Source organism: Xiphias gladius, chromosome 1, assembly GCF_016859285.1.
Source record: "Xiphias gladius isolate SHS-SW01 ecotype Sanya breed wild chromosome 1, ASM1685928v1, whole genome shotgun sequence".
NCBI classification, from domain to species: Eukaryota; Metazoa; Chordata; class Actinopteri; order Istiophoriformes; family Xiphiidae; genus Xiphias; species Xiphias gladius.
In genome coordinates this window covers 35354394-35372295 of record NC_053400.1, presented here as the reverse complement: position 1 = coordinate 35372295, position 17902 = coordinate 35354394, and the positions used below count along the sequence as shown (strand labels likewise).

The window sequence follows — 17902 nt, the reverse complement described above, 5'->3', positions numbered from 1 at the left end:
TTAAGTGATGAGATGTAATTTTTTTTAAATTTATGGCCAGACTGCTGCTGCAGCTGTTCTCAGGAGGAAGCAGAGGATTGTGGGATTAAATAAACGGTGGAGGGTCACAGAACAATCTCCACTAAAAGCTGCAGTTTTGGGTCAAAGGTAAAACCTTCATCATTATGTTAATGTCATAACGGCTGAGGTCACAGTCAGCAGGTTTTACAATGTGGTGATATATATGATTTATGTCCTGAGGGGTGCACCGCGGCCAGATGGGTGGCATAGGCCCACCCAAGAACCTGATTGGCCACCCCTGGGGAACGTTGAGCTTCATTCAATGAACATGATCCAGGCAGAGATTGTGTCTGACACCACAACAGAAATGGGACAACAGTTTAGTACTGTACAATTGTAATTTCTAGGAGACAGAGTTGGTTGATGATGGTGAATGATGATCTGTTCAGCAGGCGTTCAGTGTGAAAGATGAATGATGACACACAGATGACAGAACGAGTTGTCAATGGAGAGCTGTTTTATTGTTCTGGATTCGGATAAATAGATTCATTTATGAATATGAAACACTCAGGTAAGACAGTACACCCACTTTAATGCCTTCATGATATCAGTGTTGAGTGTTTCTGCCCGTCTGACCTACCAGAGCTCTCTTCCTCATGCACTCCATCACCATCAGAAAGATCTGCTGTGCCTGGCTGCGGCTGTAGTTGAAGGTTTTCTGAATGGTGACCAGAAGCTGATCTTTGACATTCTCACTCACCAGCCTGTGCAAGAAAAACACCAGACTGCCATATGAAAATCAGCACACAGTGATCGGTTAGAGAGCATTGTCTCATTTGGTCAGGCTGGATGTATCACTCAGACAGACGCAGTCAGGATCTGTCAATCTGAGAAGTGTCACGATTTACACCTGGCATTAACCAGAGACCTGGGACTAGATTAAGAAAAAAACCTCCTGTTATGCAGGTAGAAGTGCAGCAGGGCATATTTGGGATCAGAGTGAGGTTGGATCCGTCAGACCACATCTGGAGGTAGCCTGGCTCACATTGAGATCAGATCTCAGCAGGTGTAAATGGCATCTGCACAGGTGACCTCATTCTGAAGAAACACACGCCAGCAAGTTGAAAGGTCAACTGACTCCAGCTGTTAGTTTAAGCTGCCCGGCAAAAACAACAGGTAGTAGCAGTAATTTACTAACGTTAGCTAACAATCCCAGCAGCTTGAGATATGGTCACAAGTGGGCAGGATTGACAAAAGATATTTTAAACACAGGTGTAAAGGTAAAGACCTGTGGATCAAATATCATTATCCAGGTAACACATCAGATACAGAACACATGTTAACACCAGGTGCAGTTGGGGCATTTAGACCACCACACGCACCCTTGTTGCCCCCCTTCATATCCTCCAGCCTCCTAAGTTAAACACAGTTCAGCAGTTACAACCTGCTCCACATCTGTCTCTGTCTGACTGACCCTAAAGGTCAAAGGTCGTGGTTAGGATTTGATGTCATCATGGATGTTGGACCTGTATGAATCGAGGTCTGTCAGATCCTGTAACATCTGTAACATCTGCCATTTGGTGGAGGATTTAATCCAGAGATCTTTCCTGCAGTTCAGCCTTGATCCTGCTGGTATTGGTCTGGGTGTCTGCTGTGTTTCTTAAATGGAAAAAAGTGTTATTTTACAGCCTCGTCAGTTAATTCAGGGAGTTTCATCTTCCTATCAGTCTACAGGGTTGTGGTAACAGTTTGGCCACACTGCAGCCATCTACATGTTCCAAAACCAGGCTTCACTGTTACAAAAAGATGACAAAAGCATCTGATTAAATAAATACAACAAACGTGCAAAAATTAAAAAAAAAAAAAGAATAAATCAGTACAATCTAAGAATAAAGGATCTTGAGATGAGATTTAAAACAGTCAATAGTTTGCTGATCTGACCCCCAGAGGGTGACTGATCCAGAGTCCAGGGGTCAGGACAGAAAAAGCTCAGTCACCACGGCTCCTGAACTTTGAACGTGAAACAACTAGAAGTAACTGACTGATATATGGTGACATGCCTAAGTAGTAATTAGAAGGTTTTTAAATTAATCCCTAGATTTAACAGTGTGATGCAGACAGCATCAGGGTGATATGAGAACACCACGGAGTCTATGTCGGTCATCGTGCAGCAGAACTTTTAACTAACTGTACTCGTGCTTTGGCTTCTCGCCGTCAGCAAGAATACAGAGCATTACAATAGTCAAGATGCAAAGAGACGCAACAGTGAATGATTTGATGATAGAATAACTGACTTAAAATGATTCTGTATGTAAAACTGGGACTCAAAACCGACCCACAGGGTTCTGGAAACCAACTTTGAGTTAGAGGCCGAAGACTCAGTGTTGATGAAAAACATCAGAAGTTTGATTTGGTGCCGAGAGCAGATCTTCAGTTTAGTTGGGACTCAACTGCAGGAAACTCTGAGACATCCAGGCATTGATATCTGTGAGACAATTCTGTAAAATGGACAGATTTGAAAGTTCACCAGGTTTCACTAATATATGAGCAGGACAGGACCCAGAAAAGATCTCTGATGAGCTTCACAGGTCAGAGCAGATCAATTAGACACCTTATCAGCAAAATGAAAAAGTATGAATTTGATAAATTGGAGGAAAACCATTCCAGTGCTGTAACTGATATCCAAACCAATTTCTTCGGATGATGCAATAAAATATTATCTATGGTTTCAAAAGCCGCTCCTAAGAACTAAGATGCAGCTTTCACCAGGATCGGACTGCAACAAGATGCATTTGTGACTCTTAGAATATTTTTCCCCTGAGGTCATACCTGCTAAATATGGCCACCTGTCTGGAGTTTAATTTATGAATGTGAGAGAAATCCTCACCCGTCCTCCTCGCAGTATCTGTGAGCAAAGGAAATGATGTCAGAGGCTCGACCGCTGCCGTCACAGACCACGACAGGGACCGGAGGCTCCTCCTTCAGACTCTCCAGCACGATAGAGATGACGTTAGGACCCCCCTCCAGGATAAGACACACCACTGGGACCCCCTGACCCAGACCTGGCACACACACACATATCCATTATCTGTAATGTTGAAGCACTGCTGTAACAACCTTCACTGATACATTATTTGTAAAACTTGGATCTGATCCTGATCTATAATATGGAACCCAGATCTGACCACTGACAGTTAAATGTTATCAGACAACTCAAAAATGTTGCAACTGTTTGTTCAATATGGTTTAGATTGCTTTTTACACTGAATTTGAATGACCTAGCCAACAACATTGATTACTGATGTATTCAGTTGTATTTGAGTTGTCTGATACCAGTTTACTGCCTTTTGTCACTTCCAGGGCTCCATGCGTCAACACAAAGTCAGATATCTGTAAATCCTCTTGTTCTGTCTCCTCCAGAGTTGGATGTTCCAGTTTCGTCTCTCTATGTGGGCCAGGGTGTGTTTAGCCTAACTTAGCACAAAGACTGGAGACAGGAGGAAACTGTGAGCCTAGCTCCTTCAAAACAAGTGTGTGACTGACAGTGACAGTGGTCATCAGAAACACTTTGGATTTGCTGTGTGTTCCTCTGGTTCCTCTGTGGCTGCCGTGAGAGGTGACGGCTGAGCCTCCCTTTGCTGTCCCTGCCTTACAGACAGCTCCAGGCATAGGATGACAAAGGGAAACCCACAGGTCACATGGTTGGTCGCATGGTTACAGCAGGTAGGACTGATGAGCCTGGATAAAGAGCCAGGAGTCGTATTCACACAGTCTCCCCATCAGGAGTCCTCCTAAACATAGCTAAAAGGTCCAGCTCAGACAGTGAAATAAAGTGTTCCTCACCACACAGCAGAATGATGAGCACACTCCACTGTTATTTGTTCCCAACTCACCTGTCATTAAAATCTACTGTTAAAAGTTGGTTGCAAGTTTATGGTTTTGTTTCTGTAAAATTCTGATGCTCAAAAAAGTAAAAAAACAAACAAACATTTGGAGGATTAAAATCGACCTTCATTGATTCACCACTTCAGCGTGTGTCTCCAGGTGTTGGCGAGTGCTACTGCCTAAAGCTGTCGACGCTGGCTTCAGACCAGGCCGACACTGATTCAGAATCAGCGTCGACCTGGTCTGAAGCCTACAAGTCTGAAAAGTAAAGGCACCAGGATACATTAGCTCCATCTAACATAACACACCCCATTCTGACACCCAACTGTCAGAAAGCCAGGTGCATTGTGGGCACAGTAGGCCCCGGGTTTAGAAAAAGCAGAAGAATGTGTGGGGTGATACAAACCAGTAACTGGTTTTAATGTTGTGGCTGATATTGGTCTTACACGGCCCCAATGAAAACTAGAGCTGCATTATTATAAAGTCAGAAGCATCAGATCCTAGACAACTACAACCAAACGTCTGGGAGTGAACTCGGGAAGAGAGGAGATATGTTCGTTTGATCAGTAGTTTGGGTAAACTTGCCCTTTAACCTTTTCAGGTACACTGTAAAGGTAGAAAAGCTGAAACAGTGAAGCAGGGATTTGTTGTGTCAGCACGTCATGCAACTCACGTGTGTTGATCTTCTGCAGGGCAATGTGTTTCTCCAGTTGTCGGCGGAGGCGGACCTCGGCGCCGTACTTCCCGCTGGTCCCGTTATCAGACAGGATAAAGTGGGAGTGGCTGCTGTTCAGGACAGACAGCTTGCTGAGCGGATTGGACATGGTCTGATAGGGCCGAGTCACCTGAAACCCACAGATGTGATTGGTCCAATGAGGGGTGGGAGGAGGAAGTCACTGTTTTACAAATCACAGGTGAGTCTGGACTGAAGAAAGAAAAGTACCAAGTCTTCATGGTAGTGTGGTCAGTCCCGTTCAGCTCAGTTCAATCCAATACAGTTCTGTTCAATTGTGTTGAACTGGGTTGGTCTGATTCAGTCTGGTTGAGTCCATTTCAGTCCATTTTAGTCTTGTTCAGTTCTGTTTAGTCTGGTTCAGCCTTGTTGAGTCCATTTCAGTTCTCTTCAGTCCTGTTCAGTCCTGTTCAGTCCAGTTCAGTCCAGTTCAGTCCGATTCAGTTTTGTTCGGTATTGTTCAGTCTGGTTGAGTCCAGTCTTGTCAGGTTTAGTCTATTTTAGTACTGTTTAGTCTGATTCAGTCTGGTTGAGACCAGTTCAGTCCTGTTCGATCTGATTCAGTCCGGTTCCCTCTGGTTTGACTTACATCTCTCCCGATCAGGTCTTCTTTGTTCTCGATGATCCCCCACGGTGCAAGGCCGATAGCACAGACTTTCCCTCTGGACTTGGACGAATGATCTTTCAGAGCGTCTCCAACATGGCGGATCACTCCTGAAACACCACAGAGGACCCAGAGGAGGTCAAGATCCAATTGGTAGAAGAGTTTATAAAGATAATATCTGATATAATTATCGTCATCTGGCTGGTTTTCATTTGATCACCACAAGAATATCCGTTAAATTCATCCCCTCCTGACAGATTAAAGACGGTGTGGGAACATGGTTTTACTTTAAACCAGTTTAAGTTGAGAAAAAACTTCAGTGAAAGCATTTTAACTCTTCAGAGCATCGTTTCTGTATGAAATTTTTAGTGGATCATCCACAGCTTCATAACTGATTCTGAATCAGTGTTTCAATTATCATCATTGAAATTATTGTCTCGCTTATAACATTATTCATTATTATTATCATAAGTTACAGTTGAAGATATTTGAAATGAAACTTAAAAAATAAACCGCTAAAGGGTATAATCAGTTATGTTTTACTGGCTATTTGGAAATTTAAAAGAATGTTAATGTCACTCCTGTTAACTCAAAGGAATAATTCAGGGTTTTGAGAAAACCTGTAATTCTCTTTCTCTGAGAGTGAAATGTTCAATACATGTTTATCTTGGCTTAGCATGGAAACAGAGGGAAACAGCCATTTTAGCTTAGCATAAAGACTGGAAACGGGGAGAAACAGCTAGTCTAGTTCTATCGAAAGGGAACAAAGTCCACATACCAACAAACGCCTTTGGAATTCACAGATTAACATTTTATATCTGAAAACTAAAAATTTCAGTTTAAGGGGTGGTTACATCTGAAAAGTCTGATCAGTCAGTTATCAGTCAGTGATCAGTGATTGTGTGTGCAGACTATTAAGTATGGATCACGTCAGTCTGAATGAAAAGACCAGAAGGAACGTCCAGTCAAAGCAGACATTTAAGAGTGAATCCACTGAAATGAGCTAATTTCCCTGCAACATACCTGTTTTAAACCCTGCTCTACATGTACCTGACAAGATCTAGGAGGAGTAGGAGGTGCGGGAGGAGCCTGAACTGTCGTACCTGTGCTGACCCCTCCAGTGAAGATCCAGGCTCCAGTGGTCACGGCAGCTTTGATCAGACCTTTCCCAAAAACCTGCTTCAATTTGGGTGGTAGGTCAAAGTTCTGAAGGCCTCCGTGGACGGAGATGAGCAGTGTGGGGAGCTCCAGCTGCCAGTCCCTCACCATCAGGTGGAGCAAGGAGTCCGGTTTAGAGTCATAGGATACCCTGATATACTACAAGAGGAGGAAGAGGAGTTGTCAGTGACAAAGATCTCCTACATGAATCTCACCATTAAACCAACTTTTTTCGCCAGAATTGTAGTGTGTCAGTTTGGTACCATGGCCTTGTTGATGTGTCCTCCTCCCTGGAATTCGATGATTCCATAGGCATCGGTTGGGGAGGTCTGAGTGTGTTTGAGGGGACTCCATTTCTCTGCAGGTTGGCTCTCCAGCTGAACCAGTGGGGCCCCCTCCTCTTTGGCCCCCTGAGGGATGGCGGTGTGCTGTATCACGAGCTGACCACAACTGCACCTGAACAACAACACCACCAAAGGAGAGACATGAGCAACACCTTTGAGCTAGTCCTGGCTCAAGCTGCACTGTTATACACGTGTAACATGTCTCACTCTCCACAATCATCTATCAAACATACCCACATTTCCCATCTCCCCCTCTGCTGTCAATGCTACTGCCACCACGCATCAGTATTGCTGCTTGTTCTTTCAGTCCCACCACCACCCCAGAGTCCACCTGCAGGCTCTGGCTGAGGAATTAAGATATTTGCTCATTACCCCCCAATATTTCTGTGTAAACATATCTGCGGGCAGTGATAAGATCAGAGCCCAGGCACCAATATCTAACTAAGCTCTGCTGCTGTTATAAGCATTTTAAATGTGAGTTGTCTGACTGAAATACCTTTATTAGACAGTAGAGAGATGACAATGATGGAGAAATGCAACAAACATCCACCACTGGACTTAAACCAAGGACGTTGTAGTGAAAGGACAGGTTCACAGTTTTTCAGCTTTTTATGTCTGTCTTAAAACAACAGTCATGTGACAATATGAACATGTGAACAGGTTTTTCTTGCTGTAATCATCATACTGGACAATAACTGATCTCTGCAGAAGTCCCGGTATTCAGGTAAACAACCACTTACTTAAACGGTTAAGTAAATGATCTGAGTTTCTCTCCACCTCTGTGAGGTCCAACACTCCTTACAATCACTGGATTCAGATACATTTTTGAGTTACAGTAAAATCTGGGTAAAACTGTGAATGTGTTGTATGTGTCAGTACCTGCTGGCATCTTTGCTGGGAATAATCTGGATACATTCTCTCTTCTGGAAAGTCTTCTCGATCCACACTCTGTGAATCTGAAGAAAAACAAAGGTTTAAACATCAGCACTGAGTTCTTCTAATGCTGCTGTGTCTTCTTCTTTGTACTGTAAATCTAAACTCAAATACAAAACATCTTAATTGACTAATCGGAAGAACTTTTCCTGTGTCCATGGTGCAGTTCAGTAATGGTGCCAATAAATAAGAACATTAACAATCAACCAAAATTAAATTAAGAAGATCTGGTGCAGAGATTTACGTTTGTTTTCCCCAGGAAACCAAGTTGTGATAGTTTACCAATGGTTACTAATGCTTCCATCTTTACAAACTCAGAACTTTATTTAAAATTTTATAGGTGATATCAGTGTGTCATTCTGAATTTGGTTTAAATGTGTGTAAAATTATGCTGCAGACATACAGTGGGGTCCAAATGTCTGAGGCCACTCTCCCATAGGAAGGTGGTCCCGGACTTTTTGTAATACACTGTCAGACTGGAGGGACTTTCTTTTTCTTAAATGATTAGACAATTAAAAATTAGTCAACAGAAATTCATTCAATGATCATTCCAATGATCATTGAATTGTTTAAATTATTTCTACAATAAAAACTTTAACTGTGATGTGGCCCCAGTTTCTCTAATGTGAAAAATTTGCTGTTTTTGTGTGTCATTTGAATGTTAAATTAAATTATACACTCGTAAATATAATCTATACAAATTTAGTATATATCTGTTGCTCATTTGTTTTAAAGTTGTGTGTTTTACATCACATTGCTTTAATATTTCTGTGTCTCAATAATTGACAGGTAAAGTCGTATTATTGCATCATAGGAGAACTGTAAGACCTCAATCAACAATTTTTCTCATTATCAATACATCTGACAATTATTTTCTTTATCAATTGAGTGGTCAGTTTATAAAATCTCAGAAAATAGTGAAAATGCCTCATTATTCCCTGCAGCTTACATTAGTTTACATAGCAACAGTCAAAACCCACAACTTTTTTGCAAATTTTGAGTTTGCTAGTTTTTTACTAAAACTACCAAATATTCACACGTGAGGAGCTGCTACCGGTGAATTTTTTGCATTTTTACTAAAAACAAACGATTAAACTGATTAATCAGTTATTACATTTTCTGCCAATGAATTTTCTCACAGTCAACTAATTGTTTAATCACTTAATTATTTCTGCTGTAGTGTACTAGCTTTTTTCTGGGTTGTGTGGGTGTACAGTGGGGTAGGTACAGGCCCAACAACAACTTTTTTTAAAAACTTTTTTAGCTTCATTATTGTTCACTGATAATATTTAAAAAAAACACATACTTTATAATATTAACAAGATCTTTAAGAAGTGTAAACTAAACTACAGAAGAACAACTAACTCTGTCGGTGTAACCCAAGGGAAAAGGCTGAAAATATGAATGTATTTCTGTTCAAGAGGTGAATTTATGGGACAGTTGAAGTGAGGAACTTAAGACAATTTAAAATGAATAAAAATGATTTAAGGCACAAATGTAAATGTGTGATCAGACTGTCATGTTGGCATTAGTGTGGCAGTGAGAGAGTAAAATGTAATTTTTGACATCAAACGGGTGTTGGACTGTTGAATGTAAAGAAAATGTTATTTAGAGAAAATATATTTGTGTTTTAAGTTTCTTCTATGATTATTTACAGGCCAAAATTAATTTAGAATAAATTAACTGGATGGAGCATGAGACCGACAGGCAGATCATTGCAGCATTAGGAGTAAAACAGGTGTTGTACAGGATTGTTGTGGTGAAAAGGGAGCTGAGCCTGAAGGCAAAACTTTTGATTTACCAGTAGATCTATGTTCTGACCCTCATTTATGGTCATGAACTCTGAAATTAGTTTCTTCTGCAGGGTGTCTGAGCTCAGCCTTAGAGACAGGGTAAGGAGCTCCGACATCCAGAGGGAGCTTATAGGAGCCTAGAGTAGACCCGCTGCTCATGCCTAATGAAAGGAGCCAGCTGAGGTGGCTCAGGCATCTTATCAGGATCCTCCTGGACACTTTCCATTGGATGTTTTTCAGGCGCTTTCAGAACCCAGAACACGCTGGGGAGATTATATATCTCATCTGGCCTGGGAACGCCTCAGGGTCCCCCAGGAGGAGCTGGAAAACGTCGCTGGGGAGTGGGACGTGTGAACCACCTTGCTTAACCTGCTGACCTGACTTCGGATAAGCTGCAGAAAATGGATGGATGGATGGATGAATAAATAAACTGCCACAAACAGCTGAAACATCAAACTGTTCATGTGTGCATGTATCTAGCTAATTACTGGGAGAGTGGAGCTTTCCATTTCTTTATGCATCCAATCCTCTTAACCTCCGTCCTAATCCTGTTGCACTGAAAAACACACAGAAGTGCTCTTTAAATCTGTTTCCTGTGTGTGTTTAAATCCATACAGCATTAATGACTCTGTGTGTTATTGTGTGTTGTGTGTGTGACTCACTGAAGCACTTTGTCAAATTCCTGCACTCTGGATGATGGAGGATTAACAAGTGAATCATATCAACTGAGCCTCAGTTTCATTGTCTTTTTCACGTGAACGACAAAGTGCCACCGCCACCACCATCATCATCATCATCACCACCACCACCGACATCATCATCACCACCACCACCGACATCATCATCACCACCAGCAACACCAACACCATCATCATCATCATCATCCTCACTTCCACCACCACCACCAACCATCATCAACACCACCACCACCATCATCATCAACACAACCAAACTGCTTATTAATTCATCAGTTTGAACCTGGTTGGCACCACCAGACAAGTTTTAAACAAACTGAATTTGAGGTGAAAGTGCATCAGATTTTTTTTCCAGGAAAAAAGCTCTTGAGCAGGGCATCAGCAGCCTGTAGAGACATGTGTTGAGAAGAGGCTGGAAATTATGAAAGACTAGCTGTGTCCTGATCCCAACACCAGATGTTCACATGAAAAGTAACAGAAACAGAGACCTGCGAGAGACATTCAAAACCTGCCCACTTTCTCACCTGCACATAGCTGCCCAATCACAGAGGGAGTCGGCTGTGATGTCAGAGTGATGCCAGGTACAGAAATGGTCGGAAAAGGACCCCTTTGATGTGATGTCAGAATGGTGTGTGTGTGTGTGTGTGTGTGGGGAGGGGGGTCAGTATACCGGCCTCATGAGCCGTTAGTGGGCAGTGCAGACGTTAGAGTTACAAATGTAACTATGGTTCTATGAATTCCAGGCAACCGTTAGATGTTTTCAGTGGGTAATCAAGGGGGGTAAGAGGGTAAATGGGGAGGGGGGTCCTAATGTATTATTTGAACCTGTGAAGCTTAAACAGGGGGGTAAGTTGCTCTTTAAATGCTGGTCTTTAAACTGAAATGATGAAATACTTGCACCACAACACACCTCATTCAGACACTTAAACTTCACATAAAGACCAAAAGTCTCATGTACTTACTTTTCTTGTTTCATTGGAAGAATGACTGTTTAGAGTAACTTCAACTTTTTGATGTTTTTGAAAATTGTGTCACTTTTCCACAGAATTAGCGGATTTTTTTTCTGGAAAAAGGAAATTAACTTGTGTTGGAATTAACAGTATCTCATAACATGTGACCAGGAGAAACAGAGAGCGTATTAAAGTGATTGTACATGTCATTTAGTGAGTCAGAAAAGTGTTTTAAAGTTGATACACTGACATTTCATGGTAAAATGATTTACTTTCAGTGGAATGATGGAGGAGCGTCAGGTGAGACACAGCTACAGCGTTTTTATGTTGTCAAAGCTCTGAATGTCCTTTTTAAATGCCCAGAATGAAGTTAAAACTGTTCATACATTTCCTAGAAGCAGATTAAAGCAGTTTGCTGCAGTGGAATCCAGAAAACACATTCAAATCTTTTTTTCTTTTTTTCCTTTTTGAAGAGTTTTGTGACTTGAGAAGAGACATAATGACTTTTTTTTTTTTTTTAAGTTTTGTGCAATTTTTGTGTTGAAACCAGCAGAGTTGATTGACAGACTGATGTCAATTTTAGGACTCTAGTTTGATAACATCTTGCATACTCAGACATTTTGGATGTCAAATGAAGAAACTAACAGATTTGTTTGTTTTATAAGACTTTATAAAAGAGGAAATTACTTCCTTTTTCCTGCACTTTTTGCCCAGTTTCCTTCCAATTGACCAAATCAGGAAGCACTGGGGTAGAAACAAAGTGGCTATTTTGACTGTTTCTGAAGACCTTTAGGACTTGACAGTTTTTTGATATTATTTACACTCAGACATGTTGGATATCAAATGAAGAAACTTTTAAACTCCCATCAAACCTCTGAGACGCATCATCTTCAGATCATGTAGAGGAAGAATCATAATTCTGACTGGACGGCTCGTCCCGCAGCAGCAACATCTCCTGTTTCTACTTCAACGTCTTGTCCCTGAAACTGATCTGGACTGAAGATTGAGGTGCTCTGTGAGGCCCCAGCAGCTCTGTGAAGACCGGGTGTCTCAGCCTGGAGTCTCGGTGCAGCTCTGTGAGGACCGGGTGTCTCAGCCTGGAGTCTCAGTGCAGCTCTGTGAAGACCGGTTGTCTCAGTCTGGAGTCTCAGTGCAGCTCAGCAGATAAGAGAGGAGTTGACTTGATGCGGCTGAGCCGGTTCATATGACGAGCATGTGAGGCAGCAGGGCTCTTTGTTGGAGCTGGTCTCATGACTCTGGTCCGAGGTAATCCTTCTGGGAGTCTCATGACCGGTCGAGCTTCAACACAAGAGTATTTTCATCCCTCGCTGGAGCCTTGCTCAACAAATCTGCTTTTTGAAATCTGCACAAAACATCCAAACTCCGTAAGGTGAAAAAACTCAAATTCGTCCTTCTCAGTGTTTGTTTTCAACAGATGTGAAAAATGAGTCCATCCTCTTCGGTCCAGTTTAGAAATTCTGCTTCTTTACTAATTTACTTTTATTTCCATTTTGTTGACTTTGTATTCATTTTACTTCTCTACAATCAGATCCACAACCAGGATTTTAGAAATACTGAAGTCCAAATTCCCTCAGCACCAACCAAACCCCATAACACTCTCTAAGTATTTAAAAAGTATCCAAAATTTTCAAATTTTATTTGTTGATTGGACTGTTTAGGTATATTTTCTCTAAATTGTTTCTGCCTGGGTTTGGCTCTAAATGAATTCTTTGTGATCCTGGTTGAGAATAAGAACTCGCTTTTATTTACATGGTTGTTTGCCTGAAAAAATAAGAAATCCAAATGAGGCCAGAGCCACAAAGGTCAGAAACTACTGGTTTAATCAGAAGAACTGCACCATATTTAATGAAATGATCAAATCTTATCCTGTGAGGAAACCAGTAACCACATAAATGTAGTGCAGTAAAATGTACATTTCCCTCTGAAATATGGTGAAGTAAAAGTATAAAGTGCTTCAAAATTGTACTTGAACACATTACTGGGGTTTTATGTCCTTTAGCTGAAGTTTTTTCCCTCTGACCTCTACAGATCTAAAAAATATGACTTCAGTTTATTCCAACAATAAGGTTTGTGTTGAAGTCCACGTGCAGCTCGCTGACACTTTGCCCAACATGTGCAGTAACAAACTGTGTGTTTTATTAATGACCAGTGGAATGACAAGAGTGCGACAGATTAAAGAAAGAAAAGACTCAGCACAACAATGACCAGAGACTGTGAGAGAGGTCGGGAGGATTTAGATTATCAGAGTTGTAAATGAGATTAATGCTGTTCAGAGGAACTACTTGTTTGCATAATGAGCTGTTGTGTTATTTTGTACAGAGACAGGAAGTGGACCTGCAACTCTGAACCGATCAGAGACCCCAGTTTACCCAAACCTTAAGCCCAGTTTGGGGAGCAACTGTAACCAAACACAGTCCTGGGTTAACTTCACCCAAGCCAAATGGAAACCAATCAAACCTGAGATAAACTGATGCCTGCCGTTAGTTTTACTACTAAAACCATATCTTAGTTTGGGTGAATAACCCGACTGGAACAACACCCTGGTACTGGGTAAAGTGAACCCTGCGATTTTCACTGTGAATGCAATAGAATTAAAACATAGAATTATATTAGTACAATAAATTATATTTATGAATTATTCGCAGTCATGCACTAATGTAAAAGCTGCATTTGATTCTGCAGTTGATTTTAATTTATGTACTGTGGGGGAGATTCATCTAAAGTATAGCAGTGCATTACAGCTGCAACAGTTAGTCAGTTAGAGTTGATCAGTCGATTGATGGAAAAAATAACATGCATCTCTTTCAGTGATCGAATCGATTCTCATCCGTAAAGCTTTGCTGCTGTTTTGTCTCAGGTGACAGTAACTTCAGTATCTTTAACGGTTGGCATTTTCTACACAGTATAATGGTTCATCAATTAACTACATGAATGAAAATTTGGCGTTTTAATTGATAGATGATCTTCATACAACAAAGAGTAACCCGCTTCTGTCAAACCGAGTGCAGCTGGGTTTGAATCCACATTTAAAAATGAAGTGGATTTTATTATGGATGTGTTGTATTTCATTAACATTTAAACCATCTGTAATGACTTTGTGGTTGGATCATTATATAAGAAATGTAGTTTGGGGAGAGAGGCCTTTCTTTGTTTGAATGTCATGGGTTTTTTTTTAGTTTCCAAAGTGACACCAATACGGACCAAGGACAGTTCAGTGAGTCCTCAGGCTGATTTCACTGTCACATGAAAATAATAAAGCTGATTGTGTTTGTGGAGCAAAATCACATGAACTCAATTCACCCAGAACTGGTCAGGTCACATGATCAGAGGAGGAGGAGGAGGAAGCAGTTACAGCTCCACAAGTTACGTGTGTGACCATGATTCTCTGAGTGGGTGATCTCTGTAGGCTGTACCATATCTAGTCTGTGTCTTTCTATGTGCTCACAGGGCAGCGTGATCCAGCTCTGAGTCACTGTGATGTAAAGATCCCACAAATTAGCAGATTTTCTTTCTGGTCAAGGACCTGCTGAACTACGAGACTCCACCAAGAAGAGACAGTGCGAGTCTGTCCTCAGAAAAATGTTGTCCTGTGAGTCCACTGCATGATTTCACACACTATCCCCCAAACTTCAGTCTGAAGTGACACTTTTTGGTCTCTTCTAGAATTGTAAATGAAGTTGTGAGGTCAGGAGGTCTCAGGCGAGTCTTACCTTCTGTGATCCGGAGGATGCGCTGCGTTTGATGGACGAGCGTTTGAAGGATCCGTTAGTCCCTCTCCTCCCTCTGCTGTCCATGTTGAGAGGGTTCAGCTGTCCTCCACCTTCATCCTCCTCCTTCTTCTCTCTGTCTCTGTCCCCTGTGACTCCTCCACTGTCTCCTGTGTCCTCCTGCGGTCCTGCAGCCTTCACTCTGTGGTTCGTTCAGGCATCTGTGGGTGGGATGTGGCAGACGGAGACCCTGTCCTCTCTCTCCCTCTGTAATCGGGATTAGTGGACGCTACTGAGGACAGAGGGCAGTGCTCTTTAATGGATGGAGATTTAATAAATGGTGATTGAAGGTAAATCTACTTTAGGACGACTCTGCCTCCAAAACCACTTTCAAAATGTAGCACAGAGAACACGGATAGCTTATTTATTAGTTTCTGCTGCTGTTTGGATCAAATCCACACAACAATTTATTCAAGTGAAATACTGGCTCTTAATGTAAAGGTCTAATTTCATACCGATGATTACAGGCAGCGGGTCATCTGGCGCAAAGCTCCACCTGCTGGCAGCATAAGAAAAGTGTGGTCAGGTGGGGTTGACTACCTGTTGCCTCGCTGCTGTTTGATTGGCTATTTGCTGAGACCAGTTAGTCGTCAGAAGTTAGTATTTCTTTGAAAGAAGAGAGCATCTGATAATCCACTTGGTCTCCATCAACCAAGTAGATTATCTTCTACAGCACAAATGTGAAAGTCTGACTTTAGAGGAAAAACTGAGATTAAACTTCTCTCTGCAACAAGCTGTGAGATATTGTTATAAACCAAACTTCTGGTAAAAAATAATCAGATCTAATGTGGAGCGGGTGGTACGAGGTCAGTAACAGGTCTCAGGATCTCAGGCATCTTTCTGATAGGATCACCAAACATAAAAGCAGCAGCAGTCTCTAGACCAGGCGGTAAAACTGAGCTCTGAAGAGCAAACACAACTACCAAACTGAAAACACATCCAAACTGATCTGAGAAAAGCTACATGCTCAGTCAGACTCTCACCTGGATTAAACTGTGTGGAAAATGTGACATAGTGCATTATGTCAAATTAAAATTGTGTAATTTTCTGGTTTTGCATCTGTCCACAGCTGCTGTTTTGGCCAAACCAGTGTCTTTCATCTAAAAATGCAGCTGCCAGTGACACATCCTCCCCAATACACAGTGTGTCCACACCAATGCCGCTTTTCCTAATAACGTTTGATCTTAGAAGTTAAAGAGTTCATTTCTACAAATGTTGTAAAATGTCTGAACTGTCTGAAACGTCAGAACTTCAGTTCAAACTAAAATCTTCCTAACGTCGTCTGTGTGAGGAGCTGAAGATGATAATGAAAACACTATAAAGTAACTTCATATGTTTAGCCGTATTAGAATTATACATCACAAGGTGTTGTAAAGGACACAAAAAAAAAGGTTTTATTCTTGGAGTTCAGAAGACAGGTTCACAATTTTTCAGGTCTGTCGAAGAAACAACAGCCAGGTGACCTCATGAACACTGCTGCAGGTCTTGCATTCTGTAATCATTCCTCTAGATCATACTGGAAATTAAGACATTTACTTCATTCTGAGCTTTCAATGGAAGTGATCATGAACAAAATCCACAGTCCTCGTTTTGTGCAAAAATGTATTCAAAAGTTTAAGCAATGCTTTTACAAGGATTAAGCAGTATGGGTTGGTCAAAGTGGAAAACTTCCAAAGTCGTTTTAGTCTAAAATTCCCACTTTGTGTTTCCATGGACGGTGCAACAAAATGAGGGACTTTTGTACTAAAAAACTGTCACTTTGGAGGATAACTCACTCAGACTGCTGACGCTTCAGTTTATCTTCAGACAATATTTTTGCACAAAACAAGGACTGAGGATTTTGTCCCCCATCCCTTCCCTCCTGTCATTAGGAGGGAGTCCTTTAGTGTCCAGTATGAACAGGAAGTGTAATTAAAGCAAGAAAAACAGTTGCGTTCATATGGGCACCTGTTTTAGGACACACATGCAGGGTGGAGGTCGGTCTGCTGCTGGACGTTACTCTGAGACTCACATTAAACCTGAAATGAAGCAGGGATGGTTTCTGAGTTTCATGAATCTGCAGCTCATCTACTGTCACAGTCATTCTGTCGTTACTTCAAACGTCACTTAAAGAACATCAGAGGTCATGATAAAAGTACAGAATGAAAAATGAACAGAAACAATAAAAACTTGAATAAAACTTGTGTCTTTATTCTGACCACTGAGACGTACAGTGTTTTTCTGTACATCAAAATATTTACTTTTCTCATCAAAATGAGGAGCTTGTTCTTGTTACTGTTTTCAGATTCAGACCCTGAATTCACTTCTCATGTGTTTTCTTCTCAGCTTCAATACAGGAGCGAATCCTCTGAGTCAGGACCAGACTTCATTCGTGTGTGCCCGGCTCTTAACACCTAACACAGGTGGGTGACAGGAAGTGACCTCTGTCATCGAATGTCCACAGTTCAAACACTAAAAACAAAAACATTCATCATTTTGTAAGTGAACACTTCAAACACAACTAATCAGAACTAGTGTACTACCTTACATTAAATCCTGACAGAGTGCCTTTACATGTGCATCAGAATCCTGGTTTTGAACCTTATCCTGTTTTCGATCATATTCGGGATATGGCATTTACATGGAATTTGAAAAACCTGGTTATTCATATCCCTGTCGACATGATCATAACAATATCCAGGTTTCTGATCATCTGTGTGCAGGTGTGTCATGATGTCTCACAATCTCATCCACTTTGAGATGGTTCAGAAAGCTGAATAAGGTGTTTACATACCACAGTTTCCCGGTTTCTATTGGAGTACTCCAGATAGAATATCCAGCACAAAACATAACCAGGATACTAGTGTGCATGTAAACACATCGTATTTGGTTTATCGCAAGACATCATCAGTGACATCATCAGGTGTCTAATACCTGCTGGGAACACCCGGCGTGGGACAAGGACAACTGACGTCCGTCTTTGGGTTTTCTGTCTGTTTGAGGTGGAAGACAATTTGAAGCTGCAGCACAGGGACATCTG

The 17902-nt window shown here is 41.5% G+C and overlaps 1 protein-coding gene across 1 annotated transcript in view; it reads right to left on the bottom strand.

The window, feature by feature from the left end:
* Window positions 1–14910, bottom strand: part of LOC120795714 (transient receptor potential cation channel subfamily M member 1-like) — a 44002-nt gene extending 29092 nt beyond the window's left edge. Inside the window, exons 1-8 of the mRNA XM_040137837.1 lie at window positions 14827–14910; window positions 7604–7680; window positions 6644–6836; window positions 6326–6539; window positions 5208–5332; window positions 4559–4730; window positions 2888–3062; window positions 641–764 (exon numbers count right to left, since the gene is read on the bottom strand). Of these exons, the coding sequence (XP_039993771.1) occupies window positions 641–764; window positions 2888–3062; window positions 4559–4730; window positions 5208–5332; window positions 6326–6539; window positions 6644–6836; window positions 7604–7680; window positions 14827–14910 (1164 nt within the window). The remainder of the gene's footprint in view (window positions 1–640; window positions 765–2887; window positions 3063–4558; window positions 4731–5207; window positions 5333–6325; window positions 6540–6643; window positions 6837–7603; window positions 7681–14826) is intronic.
* Between the last annotated feature and the right edge of the window lie 2992 nt (window positions 14911–17902).